At 39.0% G+C, this 17,321-nt stretch overlaps 1 protein-coding gene across 1 annotated transcript; it reads left to right on the plus strand.

Moving 5' to 3' along the window:
• Positions 1-15,360: 15,360 nt before the first annotated feature.
• LOC138372886 (piggyBac transposable element-derived protein 4-like) lies at positions 15,361-17,118 on the plus strand. Its single transcript, XM_069338561.1, has 2 exons — positions 15,361-15,916; positions 16,586-17,118. The coding sequence occupies exons 1-2, from the start codon at positions 15,361-15,363 to the stop codon at positions 17,116-17,118; spliced, it is 1,089 nt and encodes a 362-aa protein (XP_069194662.1).
• Positions 17,119-17,321: the final 203 nt, after the last annotated feature.

A 17,321-nucleotide genomic window follows, 5' to 3' on the forward strand; every position in this document is an offset into this window, starting at 1 on the left:
GTCCCCTAATAAATGTGCCCCTTGAGTTAAATAGTCCTTCTTTTTCTACCCTATCAATTCCTTTGAGAATCTTGCATGTGGTGATCATGTCCCCTCTAACTCTACTGTCTTCCAGCGACGTGAGGATTAATTCCCGTAGTCTCTCCTCGTAGCTCATACCCCTCTGTTCGGGCACTAGTCTGGTGGCAAACATTTAAACCTTTTCCAGTTAGTCTTATGCTTTTCTAGTCTTATGCTTGACTAGATATGGACTCCATGCTGGACCTGTATACTCCAGGAATGGTCTCACATATGTGGTATACAAAGTTTTGAATGATTCCTTCCACAAGTTTCTAAAGGCTGATCTTATGATGGCCAACCTGGCATATGCCGCTGATGTTATCCTCATGATATGGATATCAGGGAACAGGTCTGGCGTGATGTGAACCCTCAAGTCTTTCTCACTCTCTGATTCTTGAAGAATTTCATCTATCAAATGTGTGTACATGCGTGTGTGTGTGCGCGCGCGCAATTTAGGCTTATAATATATCTGAATATATTCATGGAGTCTTCCTCCAATTAACTTTACGTGTACCATTCGGTTGCAGTTTTGATATAAACTTACTTTCTTGTAATGTCTATAACTCATTTTTATTTTTGGCTCTCACCTATTTTTTCCCTTCTTAGTTTACCACAAATCAAAATTAGTCTTCACTTGTAATGCCAATTTTCTTGGGTATTTTGAACGTTGTAATCACATATCTCCTTGTCTTTATCTTCCAGTTAGGTGAGGTTTAAAGATCTTTCAGCGAGAAACACAGTTATCAGGATGGTATATTATTATGTGGGCTGTATATAGGCTTAACTAGAAGGATTAAGTTGATGGAAAACTACAATAAATTACAGGATGATTCGGCAATGGCTCAACAACTGGGGGCAGATTCACGAAGGTACTTGCAAATGTTTTCTTCTAACACCTTCGTAGCGGCTGCGTCGGTATTTTCAAGTAGGCACACTAAGAAGGAAAATCTTCGTAAGTTTGCTCCGTCGGCTGAGGTTGCTGTCGACCACTCGTAGCTGTACGTAAACTAGATATAACTCAATTTTTCTCTACTTCACAACACGGAAGATCGATTTAATTATAAACAAAATTTTAGCTGGAGAATTTCGTCAAGAGGCGTCCTTCGTGTTAGTTATATATGCATTCTCTGCTTGAAACTTGCAGTACATATGTCTTTTATGATGTTAAAATTAGTTTTATAATAGCAAGATATTATACCAGTAGTTATTAAGTAAATAAACACTGGTGAACATGAAATATGAGAGAAGGTGATGAGCCCTGCCTGATGGGATCATTTACTATCACCAAGCTCACCAAGTAATAAGTATAGATGGGAATGGATACAACCCCTATTTTTAATTTATTTTGAAATTAAATCTGGGTGAGACATAAAATAAAAATATGCTGCACAAATGATGTTATGTTAGGCTAAAAACTTCAAAAACTTTTCTCATTGAATACTTAAACCTATAATTATGACTGTATGGACTATTAAAAAAGAGAGAGGGAAGTAGGGGTCCAAGACCTCTTCCTGTTACACAACTTGGGTGTGGAACAAGTAATTATCAAAAGAAGGCACCATGCCGGGAAGGCTTTGTAGCAGTAAGGCAGTGAGGTGAGGCAGCTACTTATTTGAAGAATGTTTATTTTATTTACCTTATAAGCTGAGGCAGCTAATTTTATTTGAGGAATGCTCAGCTGATTCCTCTACATTTAGCATGGAACAAATTTGTGTTCAACACCTCTTCCTGTTGCACAATTTGGCTGTGTAACAATCAGTAAGTAATTATGAAAAGAAGGCACCAAGCCGGGAAGGCTATGTAGCACAATTGTGCGTAACAATAAACCATTTTCTTTTTAACAAATAATGCAGCTGTGAGAAAAAAATCCTGTCAACTGTAAAAATATTGATGCAGTTATTTAAATAAAAAATATAATGAAAGAAATATTACTGGTTTATTTTTATCCTATCTTTTTCTACTGTATTTTTCACTTCGAAGGAAGTGAAAAATTGAGACATAATGCACAATTTAATGAATGATTCAAAAGAAATATGACTATTACATATCAACATGAGATCTTAGTGATCGATGGTTAACATGATTTAATAAAGATAATATTGGTAATAATACAATCTATTATTTAAAATCTTTATTACTGACATTTTTGTATTAAGAAGCTTAAGTATACACAGCAATATGCTGCTACCCTATTATATATGAAAATTACACAATGTAGATAAAAAAACTAGCTATAAGTTCATCTAATACTCCCATCTCACAGGATGGTTAGACATACATGAAATCAAGGTAGAAAATACCTGTCTCAATACAAAAAACAAATCAACTCTGACTAAACAACTTTTCGCGATTGTCACAAGAGGTAAGCACTGAATCATGGAAACATTATATTATAATTACTCTTACCAGTTTCTACAAGACTCCTCTCAAACAATGTTTTTTTAACATGTCTAGGTATACACAGCAATGTTCTGCTTCCCTATTCTGTATAAAGGACCACACAGTGTAGATAAAAAACCAGCTACAAGCTCATCCAACATCCTCACCTCACAGGATGGCCAGTCATACATGGAATCAGGAGAGAACAAAATACTTAAGGCTGATCTATTAGCCTCCACTGGCAAAATCTGGGTGCAGCACAAGAATATCTTCCAATATTCCTGAGTGTATAAAGTATTTACAGAGCTCAAAGTACCTCATACCATTTGGTCTGAAGTCATTGATAAGCAATCACAGATATATAGTGTTGGAGAGTATGTCCTCTCAAGTAGGACTGAAAACAGATGTTTTTTCACCCAGAGGGTTAAAACCCATGGAACCGCCTACCCGCTGAAGCTGCAAATGCCAAAATCCAGCTAGAAAATATCATTAGAACAATTGGCGGGACTTAACAAGCCCCCGGTTTTTTGTGCTCGTCGAGTCCACTAGATCGTTAATGGTCCTTGGGCACATTTAGGTAAATATATACGTAAATAAATACCATCGCTTCTCAAATCTTGGGAGCGACAAGGGGAGCTATACAGTATCTCTTAGAATTACGTAGGTAAACATAAAATGTAACATATTTGTATACTACATTGTCGGTGCTGACTGTAGAAGTTGAAAAAACATAGTTTTACTTCGAAATGTACTAATTTTATAAGAAAATTCGACATAAATATATAGCAAGTGGTCACGGATAAGCTCCGATATCCCGGCGTCGTGATTGGCTACAGCTGTAAGATGAAAAATTGTACCTTCTCTCTGATTGGCTAAACTAAAAGCCTAGTGACATCTAGCGAGACCAAAGTGAACTACTTAAAAATCTTCGTAAGTTTACTTCTCTGATTCGCCCTTTGGCGCGTTCTTAGCCGGCACTTAGCAACCTTCGTAGTACACATATTTACGAAGAAATACATGGAGCTTCGTGAATCTAGGTCCTGGGCTTTAGAGTTTAACTCAAGCAAGTGCAAGGTTTTGAATCTGGGTTCTGAAATTGGTGGACGGACGCAACGTACCTAATGGGGAGTACACCCAAAAAGAATCAGGCAGAGAGAAATGTGTGCTTGGATTCTTAAAGGGGGAGAGGGGCACTGCACCTCTTCCAAACCCCACATCACACGGCTCTTATCAGCAGCATGTGCAAGATTCACTAACATCAGTGCCAAAAGATCTCTAAAAACTGTAGCAATGATGACTGAGTGGACGATAAAGGCGTGACTAGTTGCGGTATATAAGGCTCTAGCATAGTTCATATATCGTTAAACTCAATACAAACTTGGAAATAGGTCTCTAAGGCATGCCACCAGACTGGTACCAGAGGTGAGAGGTGCGAGTTACTCAGCCAGGAGCGAGAATGGGGTCTTACCCAATCTTGAGTGAGGGTTTGAATATTTTAACAATTGTACAATACTACAATTCATTTAAATTGTAAATTGCAAAAAATTTTGAGGCACATACTTTTAATGGTGGAACAAATATGCATTTTAAGCAGAGGTTCCCACTAACATATATATTATTTAACACAGATTTAGAAGGATGAATTGAAGCCAATGTAATTATGAATAAATCCACAAGGGCCGTGACGTGGATTCGAACCTACGTCCGAGAGCATCCCGGACGCTGCCTTAATCGACTGAGCTACGACATGGAAAATAATTGCAACCAGAAGTTCTACTGCCCTTACTTGGACCCTGCAGCCTCTCCGAGACACAAACCAGGATTTTTTTATTGTGAATAAATAACAATCACCCAAACAATCCACCATCCCCCCAGCCTCCCATCATGTCCCCAACCCTCACCATCACCCTAACCCCCACCATCATATGGTGGGGGTTATCACAATAGCGTTATGTTACTATTGAGAATTCAGTGTGTAATGAAGTAAGGGAGAAGAGGCATAACGGCCTATTGACATAGCTCGAGTGCGTGGGGGAATTGTGTAAAATCCTGGTTTGTGTCTCGGAGAGGCTGCAGGGTCCAAGTAAGGGCAGCAGAACTTCTGGCTGCAATTCTTTTCCATGTCGTAGCGCAGTCGATTAAGGCAGCGTCCGGGATGCTCTCAGACGGAGGTTCGAACCCTCATCACGGCCCTTGTGGATTTGTTTATTTGATGCATCACGCTAGTGTGATTTCTGTGTGCAATGTAATTATCCTCGTTCATTCATTAACAAGTTAAATTATGCCAGCTGACATTATGTCAAGTTAATTATCTCAAATTAATGTGTGTACATGTTAAAAATTATGCCAGCTGACGAGGCCAAATTGAAACTTACAGAACCTAGTTTTGATCTCTGTTCTTCATTTGTTTTGGGACACTTTCTTACAGATGGGATATTGTTTCTATTAGCTTAGAGTCCCTTCCGTCTCCCATCCCAGGATTCCCATCCCTCAGTGTCATCCCTCAGTGCCATCCCACAGTACCATCCCTCAGTGCCATCCTACAGTGCCATCCCACAGTGCCATCCCACAGTGCATATCCCACAGTCCCCATCCCACAGTCCCATCCCACAGTCCCATCCCACAGTCCCCATCCCACAGTGCCATCCCACAGTCGCCGTCTCACAGTCCTATCCCACAGTCCCATCCCATACTCTCCATCCCACAGTGCCATCCCACAGTCCCATCCCATAGTCCCCATCCCACAGTGCTATCCCACAGTCCCCATTTCACAGTGCCATCCCACAGTCGCCGTCTCACAGTCCTATCCCACAGTCCCATCCCATACTCTCCATCCCACAGTGCCATCCCACAGTCCCCATCCCACAGTGCCATCCTACAGTGCCATCCCACAGTCCCCGTCTCACAGTCCCATCACACAGTGCCATCCCATAGTCCCCATCCCACAGCGCCATCCCACAGTCCCCATCCCACAGTACCATCCCACAGTGCCATCCCATAGTACCCATCCCACAGTGCCATCCTACAGTCCCCATCCCACAGTCCCCATCCCACAGTGCCATCCCACAGTGCCATCCTACAGTCCCCATCCCACAGTCCCATCCCACAGTACCATCCCACAGTACCATCCCACAGTACCATCCTACAGTCCCCATCCCACAGTGCCATTCCACAGTACCATCCCACAGTACCATCCCACAGTCCCCATCCCACAGTCCCCATCCCACAGTACCATCCCACAGTACCATCCCACAGTCCCCATCCCACAGTGCCATCCCACAGTACCATCCCACAGGGCCATCTCAACCATTCCTCAGCTTTTTCCTTTCCCACGCTCATATTGGTAAGTTCAGTTAAGGAAAGTTAAGTTAAGCAGAGTTTGTGTAAGGATGGTTAACTTAATTATGTAAGGTTTGGGTTGGTTTGGTTATGCATAGTTTGGGGGAGGGCTGGTGTAGAGTGATTTGCAATTTAATTATGTATGGTATTGTTAAGTTAGGTTCTTATCAAGGCTTAGTTAAGTTAGGTTTTTTGTCATGGCTTAGTTAAGTTTGGTTTTGTCATGGCTTACTTAAATTAGGTTTTTGTTATGGCTCAGTTAAGTTAGGTTTTTGTCATGGCTTAGTTAATTTTTTGTCATGGCTTAGTTAATTTTTTGTCATGGCTTAGTTAAGTTAGGTTTTTGTCATGGCTTAGTTAAGTTAGGTTTTTGTCATGGCTTAGTTAAGTTTTTGTCATGGCTTAGTTAAGTTTTTGTCATGGCTTAGTAAAGTTAGGTTTTTGTCAAGGCTTAGTTAAGTTAGGTTTTTGTCATGGCTTAGTTAAGTTAGGTTTTTGTCATGGCTTAGTTAAGTTAGTTTTTTGTCATGGCTTAGTTAAGTTTTTGTCATGGCTTAGTTAGGTTAGGTTTTTGTCATGGCTTAGTTAAGTTAGGTTTTTGTCATGGCTTAGTTAAGTTAGGTTTTTGTCATGGCTTAGTTAAGTTAGGTTTTTGTCATGGCTTAGTTAATTTTTTGTCATGGCTTAGTTAAATTTTTGTCAAGGCTTAGTTAAGTTAGGTTTTTGTCATGGCTTAGTTACTTTTTTGTCATGGCTTAGTTAAGTTTTTGTCATGGCTTAGTTAAGTTAGGTTTTTGTCATTGCTTAGTTAAGTTACGTTTTTGTCATGGCTTACTTAAGTTAGGTTTTTGTCATGGCTAAGTTAAGTTAGGTTTTTGTCATGGCTTAGTTAAGTTAGGTTTTTGTCATGGCTTAGTTAAGTTTTTGTCATGGCTTAGTTAAGTTTTTGTCATGGCTTAGTAAAGTTAGGTTTTTGTCAAGGCTTAGTTAAGTTAGGTTTTTGTCATGGCTTAGTTAAGTTAGGTTTTTGTCATGGCTTAGTTAAGTTAGTTTTTTGTCATGGCTTAGTTAAGTTTTTGTCATGGCTTAGTTAGGTTAGGTTTTTGTCATGGCTTAGTTAAGTTAGGTTTTTGTCATGGCTTAGTTAAGTTAGGTTTTTGTCATGGCTTAGTTAAGTTAGGTTTTTGTCATGGCTTAGTTAAGTTAGGTTTTTGTCATGGCTTAGTTAATTTTTTGTCATGGCTTAGTTAAATTTTTGTCAAGGCTTAGTTAAGTTAGGTTTTTGTCATGGCTTAGTTACTTTTTTGTCATGGCTTAGTTAAGTTTTTGTCATGGCTTAGTTAAGTTAGGTTTTTGTCATTGCTTAGTTAAGTTACGTTTTTGTCATGGCTTACTTAAGTTAGGTTTTTGTCATGGCTAAGTTAAGTTAGGTTTTTGTCATGGCTTAGTTAAGTTAGGTTTTTGTCATACCTTAGTTAAGTTAGGTTTTGTCATAGCTTAGTTAAGTTAGGTGTTTGTCATGCTTAGTTAGGTTAGGTTTTTGTCATGGCATTGTTAAGTTAGGTTTTTGTCATGGCTTAGTTAAGTTAGGTTTTTGTCTTAGCTTAGTTAAGTTAGGTTTTAGTCATGGCATAGTTAAGTTAGGTTTTTGTCATGGCTTAGTTAAGTTAGGTTTTTGTCATGGCTTTGTAAAGTTAGGTTTTTGTCATGGCTTAGTTAGGTTAAGTTTTTGTCAAGGCATAGTTAAGTTAGGTTTTTGTCATAGCTTAGTTAAGTTAGATTTTGGTCATGGCTTAGTTAAGTTAGGTTTTTGTCATGGGTTAGTTAAGTTTTTGTCATGGCTTAGTTAAGTTTTTGTCATGGCTTAGTTAAGTTAGGTTTTTGTCATGGCTTAGTTAAGTTAGGTTTTTGTCATGGCTTAGTTAAGTTAGGTTTTTGTCATGGCTTAGTTAGGTTAGGTTTTTGTCATGGCTTAGTTAAGTTTTTGTCATGGCTTAGTTAAATTAGGTTTTTGTCATGGCTTAGTTAAGTTAGGTTTTTGTCATGGCTTAGTTAAGTTAGGTTTTAGTCATGGCTTAGTTAATTTTTTGTCATGGCTTAGTTAAGTTTTTGTCATGGCTTAGTTAAGTTAGGTTTTTGTCATTACTTAGTTAATTTTTTCTCATGGCTTAGTTAAGTTTTTGTCATGGCTTAGTTAAGTTAAGTTTTTGTCATTGCTTAGTTAAGTTACGTTTTTGTCATGGCTTACTTAAGTTAGGTTTTTGTCATGGCTTAGTTAAATTAGGTTTTTATCATGGCTTAGTTAAGTTAGGTTTTTGTCATACCTTAGTTAAGTTAGGTTTTGTCATAGCTTAGTTAAGTTAGGTTTTTGTCATGCTTAGTTAGGTTAGGTTTTTGTCATGGCTTTGTTAAGTTAGGTTTTTGTCATGGCTTAGTTAAGTTAGGTTTTTGTCTTAGCTTAGTTAAGTTAGGTTTTAGTCATGGCATAGTTAAGTTAGGTTTTTGTCATGGCTTAGTTAAGTTAGGTTTTTGTCATGGCTTTGTAAAGTTAGGTTTTGGTCATGGCTTAGTTCAGTTAGGTTTTTGTCATGGGTTAGTTAAGTTAGGTTTTTATCATAGCTTTGTTAAGTTAGGTTTTTGTCATGACTTAGGTTAGGTTTTTGTCATGGCATAGTTAATTTAGGTTTTTGTCGTGGCTTAGTTGAGTTAAGTTTTTGTCATGGCTTAGTTAAATTAGGTTTTTGTCATGGCTTAGTTAAGTTAGGTTTTTGTCATAGCTTAGTTAAGTTAGATTTTTGTCATAGCTAAGTTAAGTTAGGTTTTTGTCATCCTTAGTTAAGTTAGGTTTTTGTCATGGTTTTGTTAAGTTAAGTTTTCGTCATGGCTTAGTTAAGTTAGGTTTTTTCAAAGCTTAGTTAAGTTAGGTTTTGGTCGTGGCATAGTTAAGTTAGGTTTTTGTCATGGCTTAGTTAAGTTAGGTTTTTGTCATGATTTAGTTAAGTTAGGTTTTTGTCATGGCTTAGTTAAGTTAGGTTTTTTCAAAGCTTAGTTAAGTTAGGTTTTGGTCGTGGCATAGTTAAGTTAGGTTTTTGTCATGGCTTAGTTAAGTTAGGTTTTTGTCATGATTTAGTTAAGTTAGGTTTTTGTCATGGCTTAGTTAAGTTAGGTTTTTGTCATGGCCTAACTACGTTTGGTTAAGTTAGGGGGTGGATTACTCTGATCATTACAGAGTTGAGCGCATGTTCCAGTGAGAGAAGTTTGGTGACAACTTTAATTGGAACGTGTTTAAACTTTAAATGTTATCGTGTAAGGCATAGGGTGATGGTTAAGGGGTTAGGGGTGATGGTTGAGGGGGCTAGGGTGATGGATGAGGGGCTTGGGTGAGGGGCTAGGGTGATGGTTAAGGGGTTAGGGTGATGGTTGAGGGGTTAGAGTGATGGTTGAGGAGACTAGGGTGATGGTTGAGGGGGCTAGGGTGATGGTTGAGGGGTTAGAGTGATGGTTGAGGGGGTTAGGGTGATGGTTGAGGGGTTAGAGTGATGGTTGAGGGGGCTAGGGTGGTGGTTGAGGGGTTAGAGTGATGGTTGAGGGGACTAGGGTGATGGTTGAGGGGTTAGAGTGATGGTTGAGGGGGCTAGGGTGATGGTTGAGGGGTTAGAGTGATGGTTAAGGGGATTGGGTGATGGTTGAGGGGTTAGGGTGACGGTTGAGGGGCTAGGGTGATAGTTGAGGGGTTAGGGTAAGGGTTGAGGGTGATGCCTGAGGGGTTAGGGTGATGGTTAAGGGGTTAGGGTGATGGTGAGTGTTAGGGTGATGGTGGGAGTTAGGGTAATGGTGGGGTTAAGGTGATGGTGGGAGTTAGGGTGATGGTGGGGTTAGGGTGATGGTGGGAGGTAGGATGATGGTGGGGGTTAGGGTGATGGTGGGAGTTAGTAGTAGGGATGAAGCCTTAAACGTTTTTTTTTTTTTTGGACACTAAAGCCCCGAAATCATCTCAACATAACCTCTCAAGGAGTCCAGTTTGGTCTCAAAAATATTCAGTCCAGTTTATACCCAAAAATAATCAGAGTTCAGTTCATGATCGAAATTAATCAGATTCCAATTGAAGACCAAAATTTGTTAGAGTCCGCATTTATAAGTGTAGTCTCAATATTAACCTATCAATTTCCCTGAAATTTTAAAAAGACATATTTCGGACGTAGTAAATCAAATCAATTCATTAAGCAAGTTCTAGCTCCTGTCCCCGCCTTAGTCCCCTTTCTTAGATTCATTACTAACAGTTCAATCCCCCTGAAATTTATGACCATTATATTTCGTACGTAGAAAAATAGATCCGTTCACTTATCGTGTGCTAGCTCCTGTACCCAGCCTTAGTTTACTAATATAACTTCTTTAATATCTAATCAATTTCTTCGAGATTTAAAACATAGCTATTTCAGACGTAGAAAAATACAATAATTTAGTTAACAAGCTCCAGCTTTTGTCCCCGCCTTAGTTTATCCCCGTAATTTCTTTACTAACAGTCCAATCTCCCTATAATTTTTAACAACCCTATTTCAAACGTAGTACAATACAATAATTTAGTTACCGAGCTCCAACTCTCGTCCTCAGCCTTAGTTCCTTCGCACATCTTCGTTAATAACCCATTAATTTTCGTAATATTTAATCCCGCCATATTTCTAACTGAGTAAGTAAAGATATCACATTTACCGAGCTCCAGCTCTTGTCCTCCGCCATAGCTCTCTCTCGTATCTTCGTTAATAATCCATCAATTTTCCTGAAATTTAAACCTCCGTATTTCAGACACAGTAAATAGAATCCAAACAATTATCAAACTCTAGCTCTTGTCCCCACACCGTAGTTCATTTGTACAAGTTCTTTAGTAGCAGATCAATTTCCCTGAAGTTTAAACCCACTGTATTTCAGACACAGTAAATAAGATCAAGTCAGTTACTGAACTCCAGCTCATATTCTCCCACCTTAGCTCATTTGTACATGTTCTTTATTATCAGACCAATTCCCCTGAAATTTAAGATCACAATATTTCTAACGTAGTAAAATAAATCAAGACATTAACCGAGTTTCAGCTCATGTCCTCCACCTTAGTTCAATGTTCATCAAATTATTTCAGATCAAGCCCCTCTCCAGTCTATTAAAAGTAAACATCATGGCTTTAATACCCTTTTTGTACTCAGCTATGTAATATTTACACGGACATATAACACCTTACCTTCAATACCCTTTTTGTTTACCCAAGTAAGCAATAATCACACGGTCAAAAATCGCACCATACCCATCTTTCCCTTACCTTCTCATCTCTTACCTTCCCTTCATTTACCTCCCCCAACACCCTTTCACCCTTCATCTCACCCTCACCCCCTACTCCCCCTTACTTTCTCATCCCTTACCTCCCCCTTCATCTCTCCCATTTCCCTACTTATGCAAACCTTCAATAATCCTACTGTATTTATATATTTTCTCTATATTCACCGTGTTCTTCGCATTCTTTTCCATATTTTCTGTGTTCATTCCATATTCAGCAAGTATTCACAGCATGTTCAGTTCATATTTTTTCACCAGTTTTCTCCATTTTTTCTCTGTTTTCTGCCATTTTCCCCATATGTTCACTATGTTCTTTGTCATGTTTTTCATGTACATCATATGTTCTCTGTACAACTTTTATACTCAATATTCATGTTCTCAATGTTCTTAGCTAGTTCTACACATGTTCAGTGTTCATTCTTTGTAATCCCTATGTTCGTTATCATGTCTTCATGTTCTCTGTAAGTTCATATTCCCCTTATGTTCACTGTGATTATCTGCTTTTCTTACATGTTTTCTGTGTTCCCCATATGTTCACTATGTTGTTCGTATTCTATTACGTGTTCTATGTGTTCTTTGTCATGTTCTAAGTATGTTCAACACAATCTTTTACATGTTCCTTTAAAATAAAATGTTCCATCGTTTCTTCCGTTCAGTAACTAGTTCTTTGTCAAATATTATCAACAGCAATACAGTTCCCCCAACAAATTTAATCACCAGTTTTATTTGCAAAACTACGTCAAAGTAAATATCTTAGTCAACTTAATATTTCTTACCAACACTGTTCTTAAACAAATCTACCTTTTATTCAGTACCAAATTTACAGAGACAAACTTTTCTTGTAATTTCTTAACTAAAAATTACTTGTCAATCAACAGAAAACAGTCAGGATTAATCTCGTTCAACACTGTTCTTAACTAAAATAACCTTTCTCTTAGCTAAAAATAGCCATAAGAAATTTTCCAATACTGTTCATAACTAACTAACTTTATCCATCGTCAATCAACTGAAAATAGTCTTGTTCATCATTAACTAAAATTAATCGTCAGTCAACTAAAAATAGTCATATTCATCACTGTTCCTAACTAAAATTACGTGTCGTTAAGTAAGAAAAAATAGTCAAATGTAACTTCGTTCCACACTTTCGTAACTAACAGTATATATCGTAGAGTACAAAAATAGTCAAATGTAACTAAAATTTCGCCTCGTTAGTAAGAAAAATAGTCAAGGACACTCTTCAAGACATCAAGGACACACTCAGACACACCCAAGCTACTCTGTGAGAAATCAAAGAGTAGCTTAGTAGTAATAGAAATCAAAATCACTCTTCGAGACATCAAAGTTACTCTTCGTTCGTCAGAGAAGCTTTCCAAAAATTTTCGTTCATCAAAGTTATTCTCTAAGACATCAATGTTGTTCTCTAAGACATAAAAGTTATTCTCTATGTCATCAAAAGTTATTCTCTGAGCTATCAAAATACTACTCATGTTCTCAAAAGTCATTCTCTAAGTCATCAGAGATATTCTCAGAGACATCAAAGGTGAGAGATGAGAACGAAAGGGAGGGATGGGTAAGGTGCGATTTTTGACCGTGTGATTATTGCTTACTTGGGTAAACAAAAAGGGTATTGAAGGTAAGGTGTTATATGTCCGTGCAAATATTACATAGCTGAGTACAAAAAGGGTATTAAAGGCCATGATGTTTACTTTTAATAGACTGGAGAGGGGCTTGATCAGAAATAATTTGATGAACATTGAACTAAGGTGGAGGACATGAGCTGAAACTCGGTTAATGTCTTGATTTATTTTACTACGTTAGAAATATAGTGATCCTAAATTTCAGGGGAATTGGTCTGATAATAAAGAACATGTACAAATGAGCTAAGGCAGCAGACGTGAGCTAGAGTTCGGTAATTGTTTGGAACTATTTTACTATGTCTGAAAATACTGCAGTTACAAATTTCAGGGAAAATTAGTCTGTTACTAAAGAACTTCTACAAATGAACTAAGGTGGGAGAATATGAGCTGGAGTTCAGTAACTGACTTGATCTTATTTACTGTGTCTGCAATACAGCGGGTTTAAACTTCAGGGAAATTGATCTGCTACTAAAGAACTTGTACAAATGAACTACGGTGTGGGGACAAGAGCTAGAGTTTGATAATTGTTTGGATTCTATTTACTGTGTCTGAAATACAGGGGGCTTAAATTTCAGGAAAATTGATGAGTTGTTAACAAAAATACGAGAGAGAGCTAAGACGGCGGACAAGAGCTGGAGCTCGGTAAATATGATATCTCTATTTACTCAGTTAGAAGTATGGCGGGATTAAATTTTATGAAAATTAATGGGTTATTGACGAAGATGCGCTAGGGAACTAAGGCTGAGGACGAGAGCTGGAGCTTGGTAACAAAATTATTGTATTGTACTACATTTGAAATAGAGTTGTTTAAAATTTTAGGGGGATTGGAACTAGAACTTGCTTACTGAATTGATTTGATTTACTACGTCCGAAATATGTCTGTTTAAAATTTCAGGGAAATTTATAGGTTAATATTGAGACTACACTTATAAATGCGGACTCTAACAAATTTTGGTCTTCAATTGGACTCTGATTAATTTTGATTATAAACTGGACTCTGATTATTTTTGGGTATAAACTGGACTGAATATTTTTGAGACCAAACTGGACTCTGGATAATTTTCGAAGATTACAGGACTCTGAATATTTTTGGGCATAAACTGGACTCCGACGAATTTTCGGTCTTAAATGCTTATAAAACTAAATGTCATGGCTAAGATGCTTGTTTTCCTTAACAAAACTTCTGTGAAAATATTCTCAGAAAAAGCTCTTTGAAAAAAATGGGCGTTTTTGAAAATAGGCAAAATTTGTCCATAGAGTTTAACTGAAAACCCTGTGACTCAAACACTATTTTTTTCCTGAATTTTTCTATAAGATTTTCCTACTTATTTTCTTCCATAAGAACTCTTAACCAACTTCTAAGATCTCTTAAATTTTTTTCCTCATAAAATTCCTTAATTCCAAATCAGTGACCAGCCAAATTCACCTGGAAACTCTGACGCAGTAAACGGGAATGGCAGATTTGACCTGGAAACCCTGTGACTCAAACAGGAATTTCCAAAAAATAAATTCCCGTTTAAGGCTTCATCCCTACTACTGGTGTTAGGGTGATGGTGGGGTTTAGGGTGATGGTAGGGGTTAGGGTGATGGTGGGTGTTAGTGTGATGGTTAAGGGGTTAGGGTGATGGTTGAGGGGTTAGGGTGATGGTTGAGGGGTTAGGGTGATAGTTAAGGGGTTACGGTGATGGTGGGTCGATATAAAAGCACTTTCGAGCTTTGGTGCCTCTTGAGCGAGTCAACTATTTTTATCACGTTTCCGCTGATGTGACTCGTGAGCGAATCACGAGAAAAAATATTTGTATAAATTCCATTTTCTGTCCGATTTTCTTGGGGATACTTTTAAAATGTTCGCAATGAAATTCCTGTTCTCCCACATAGGCCGCATAGCATCTCAGCCTACGCGGTCACGTGTTCGGCCTATTGTTTTGGTGTCACGACAAGTGCCCACACCGGTCTCCCCTCGTGCGGCAAACTTGACCTGTTTTACGCATTTATTTCCGTTCTCGTGTGATTCTAACCCATTCAACACGTTGAACATGGATCATGGACAAGGAACAAGCAGTGGTACTCAAAAAGGAGCCAAGAAATCTGAGAAAGAAGACCCGATCTCTATGATTTATGATAAGTATCCTGGGGTCAAGCTCACTCCCTCCAAGATTCCTGGCCTTGTTGAGGAATTATCAGAGGCAGAAGATGCTGATATTGAGGTTGACGAACCAGAATGTGACATTCTATATGAGCTTTCCTCAAGTGAGCAAGATAGTTTTACTGAGAGTGAGGAAAAAGCCCCAGCCCCGCCACGCAGAAAGCAAACACGTCTGGTACCAAGGGGGCCTAAGGTGAGAGATGGCTGGAGTCGTAGCAACACTCCTCCCATCGTTGGTGAATTTACTGCAAACCCAGGCCTAACAATTCCCCTACCAAGGACTCCATTGCAGTTCATACAAATATTTTTTACGAGAGCGTTGGTAGAATATCTTGCCTATGAAACTAATTTGTATGCCTCACACGTCATACATCTGGTAGCTAAATCATCCAAAAATAGTTGGAAACCCGTGTCTGTGAAGGAAATACCAGATATTTGGGCCTGTGCCTACTGATGGGGATAAACAAGCTCCCTACGATGAGGATGTACTGGCAAACAAATAAGTTGTGGCATGCACGATTTTTCAATGTGTTTACATCGTCTAGACAGTTCCAACATATTGCCAAGTTCTTTCACACGTATAACAACAAAGCAGTTCCCGAGAACAATAGTGACAGGTTGATAAAAGTGAGACCAGTGATGGAATATTTGGCCGAGAAATTTGCGTCTGTATATGTTCCAAAGAAAGAATTGAGTCTCGATGAAGGTACAATGGCATGGCGTGGCCGCCTCTCGTTCAAGGTATACAATCCAAACAAGCCCGACAAGTATGGTGTAAAATTTTATATGTTGGCCAAAGGCACATCAGGCTACATATATGATTTTGATGTGTATTGTGGCATTGGGAAAACTACAGTGGAAACCGTCATGGGGTTGATTGCGCCCCTAGTCAAAAAGGGTTATCATCTCTACATGGATAACTACTACAACTCAGTTTCCCTGACAGATAAATTACGTGAAGTTGGTGTTTACACATGTGGCACACTTAGACTGCAACGTGGCGCACCTAAGGATCTGCAACAACAAGCAAAGGGTAAAATGACAACAGATACCACGTACACAGGCGTAAGGATAATACATTTATTATTATTTTTTTTTTTTGAGATATATACAAGAGTTGTTACATTCTTGTACAGCCACTTGTACGCGTAGCGTTTCGGGCAGGTCCCTGGAATACGATCCCCTGCCGCGAAGAATCGTTTTTTCATCCAAGTACACATTTTACTGTTGCGTTAAACAGAGGCTACAGTTAAGGAATTGCGCCCAGTAAATCCTCCCCGGCCAGGATACGAACCCATGACATAGCGCTCGCCGAACGCCAGGCGAGTGTCTTACCACTACACCACCGAGACTGTGACGATGCCATATTATAGTATGGAAGGACAAGCGCCCCGTCTCTGTCATCACCAATCTGCATAATGCCGACACTACTGACGTACAGCGCAGGAAACGCGTTCGTAGACGTGACAGAAGTACTGGACTCCAAATGGTGACAATGAACAAACCCAAGGCCATATGTGATTATAATCGGTTCATGAAAGGTGTTGATCATTTCGATCAAATGATCATGTATTACGATTTGCAAGAAAAACACACAAATGGACCAAGAAGATCATTTTTTATTTTCTGCAAATGGCTTTGCACAATGCATTCGCGTTGTATAAAAACTACTCCACTAATACCAAAAAACTCACCTTGCTAGAGTTTCACGAGATAGGAATTCGATCCTTATTGCTGTGGAACAGTGAGGAAAGGCCTGCAACAACTACAATCATACCGCATGCTCAAGACATAGATGCCAACGAGGGTCATCCTGCTGATGCGGCACTTTCAACACCCGGGCCATCTGGTGCGAGGCGGCCTCTTTTCACTTCAACACCTCAAGGCCACGCGTCGTCACCAACTTCTGAACAGGAGCTGGCTGGCATAAAACCCCTTGACTTGACGGATGTAACAGAAGATTCAAGCACAAGTCTTGTCATTCCTCAAGAAGACACGATTCCTATTGCTCATAACAGAAACAGACGAATTGTAGATTCAGAACATCGTCTCAACTACAAGGTGACACACGAAATTATCAACCTGCCAAAACGTCTAAGGTGCCGTGTGTGCTACAAGTCTGGCATAAGGAGGGACACTAGCCTCGGATGTAAAACGTGTGATGTGGGACTGTGCTCTGTACCTTGGTACACAAGGTACCATCGCAAAAAGGTATATTGGGTGGAGAAGAAGTAACCACCGGCAACAGCTTCACTCCACCTACGAAACATCTGTTGAGCAACTTCAGGATCTGAAGCCTGAAGAAGGTGGAGTGAAGAAAAAATGCTCAACTGTTGGTCTACAATCAACATAGACACGGTAAGTACACCAATTTGGAATTATTTATCATCAATAAGATATTATATTATATACGTATTGTAGAGAATTCATTCGCGATT

The sequence above is a fragment of the Procambarus clarkii genome, chromosome 40, assembly GCF_040958095.1.
Source record: "Procambarus clarkii isolate CNS0578487 chromosome 40, FALCON_Pclarkii_2.0, whole genome shotgun sequence".
Lineage (NCBI taxonomy): Eukaryota > Metazoa > Arthropoda > Malacostraca > Decapoda > Cambaridae > Procambarus > Procambarus clarkii.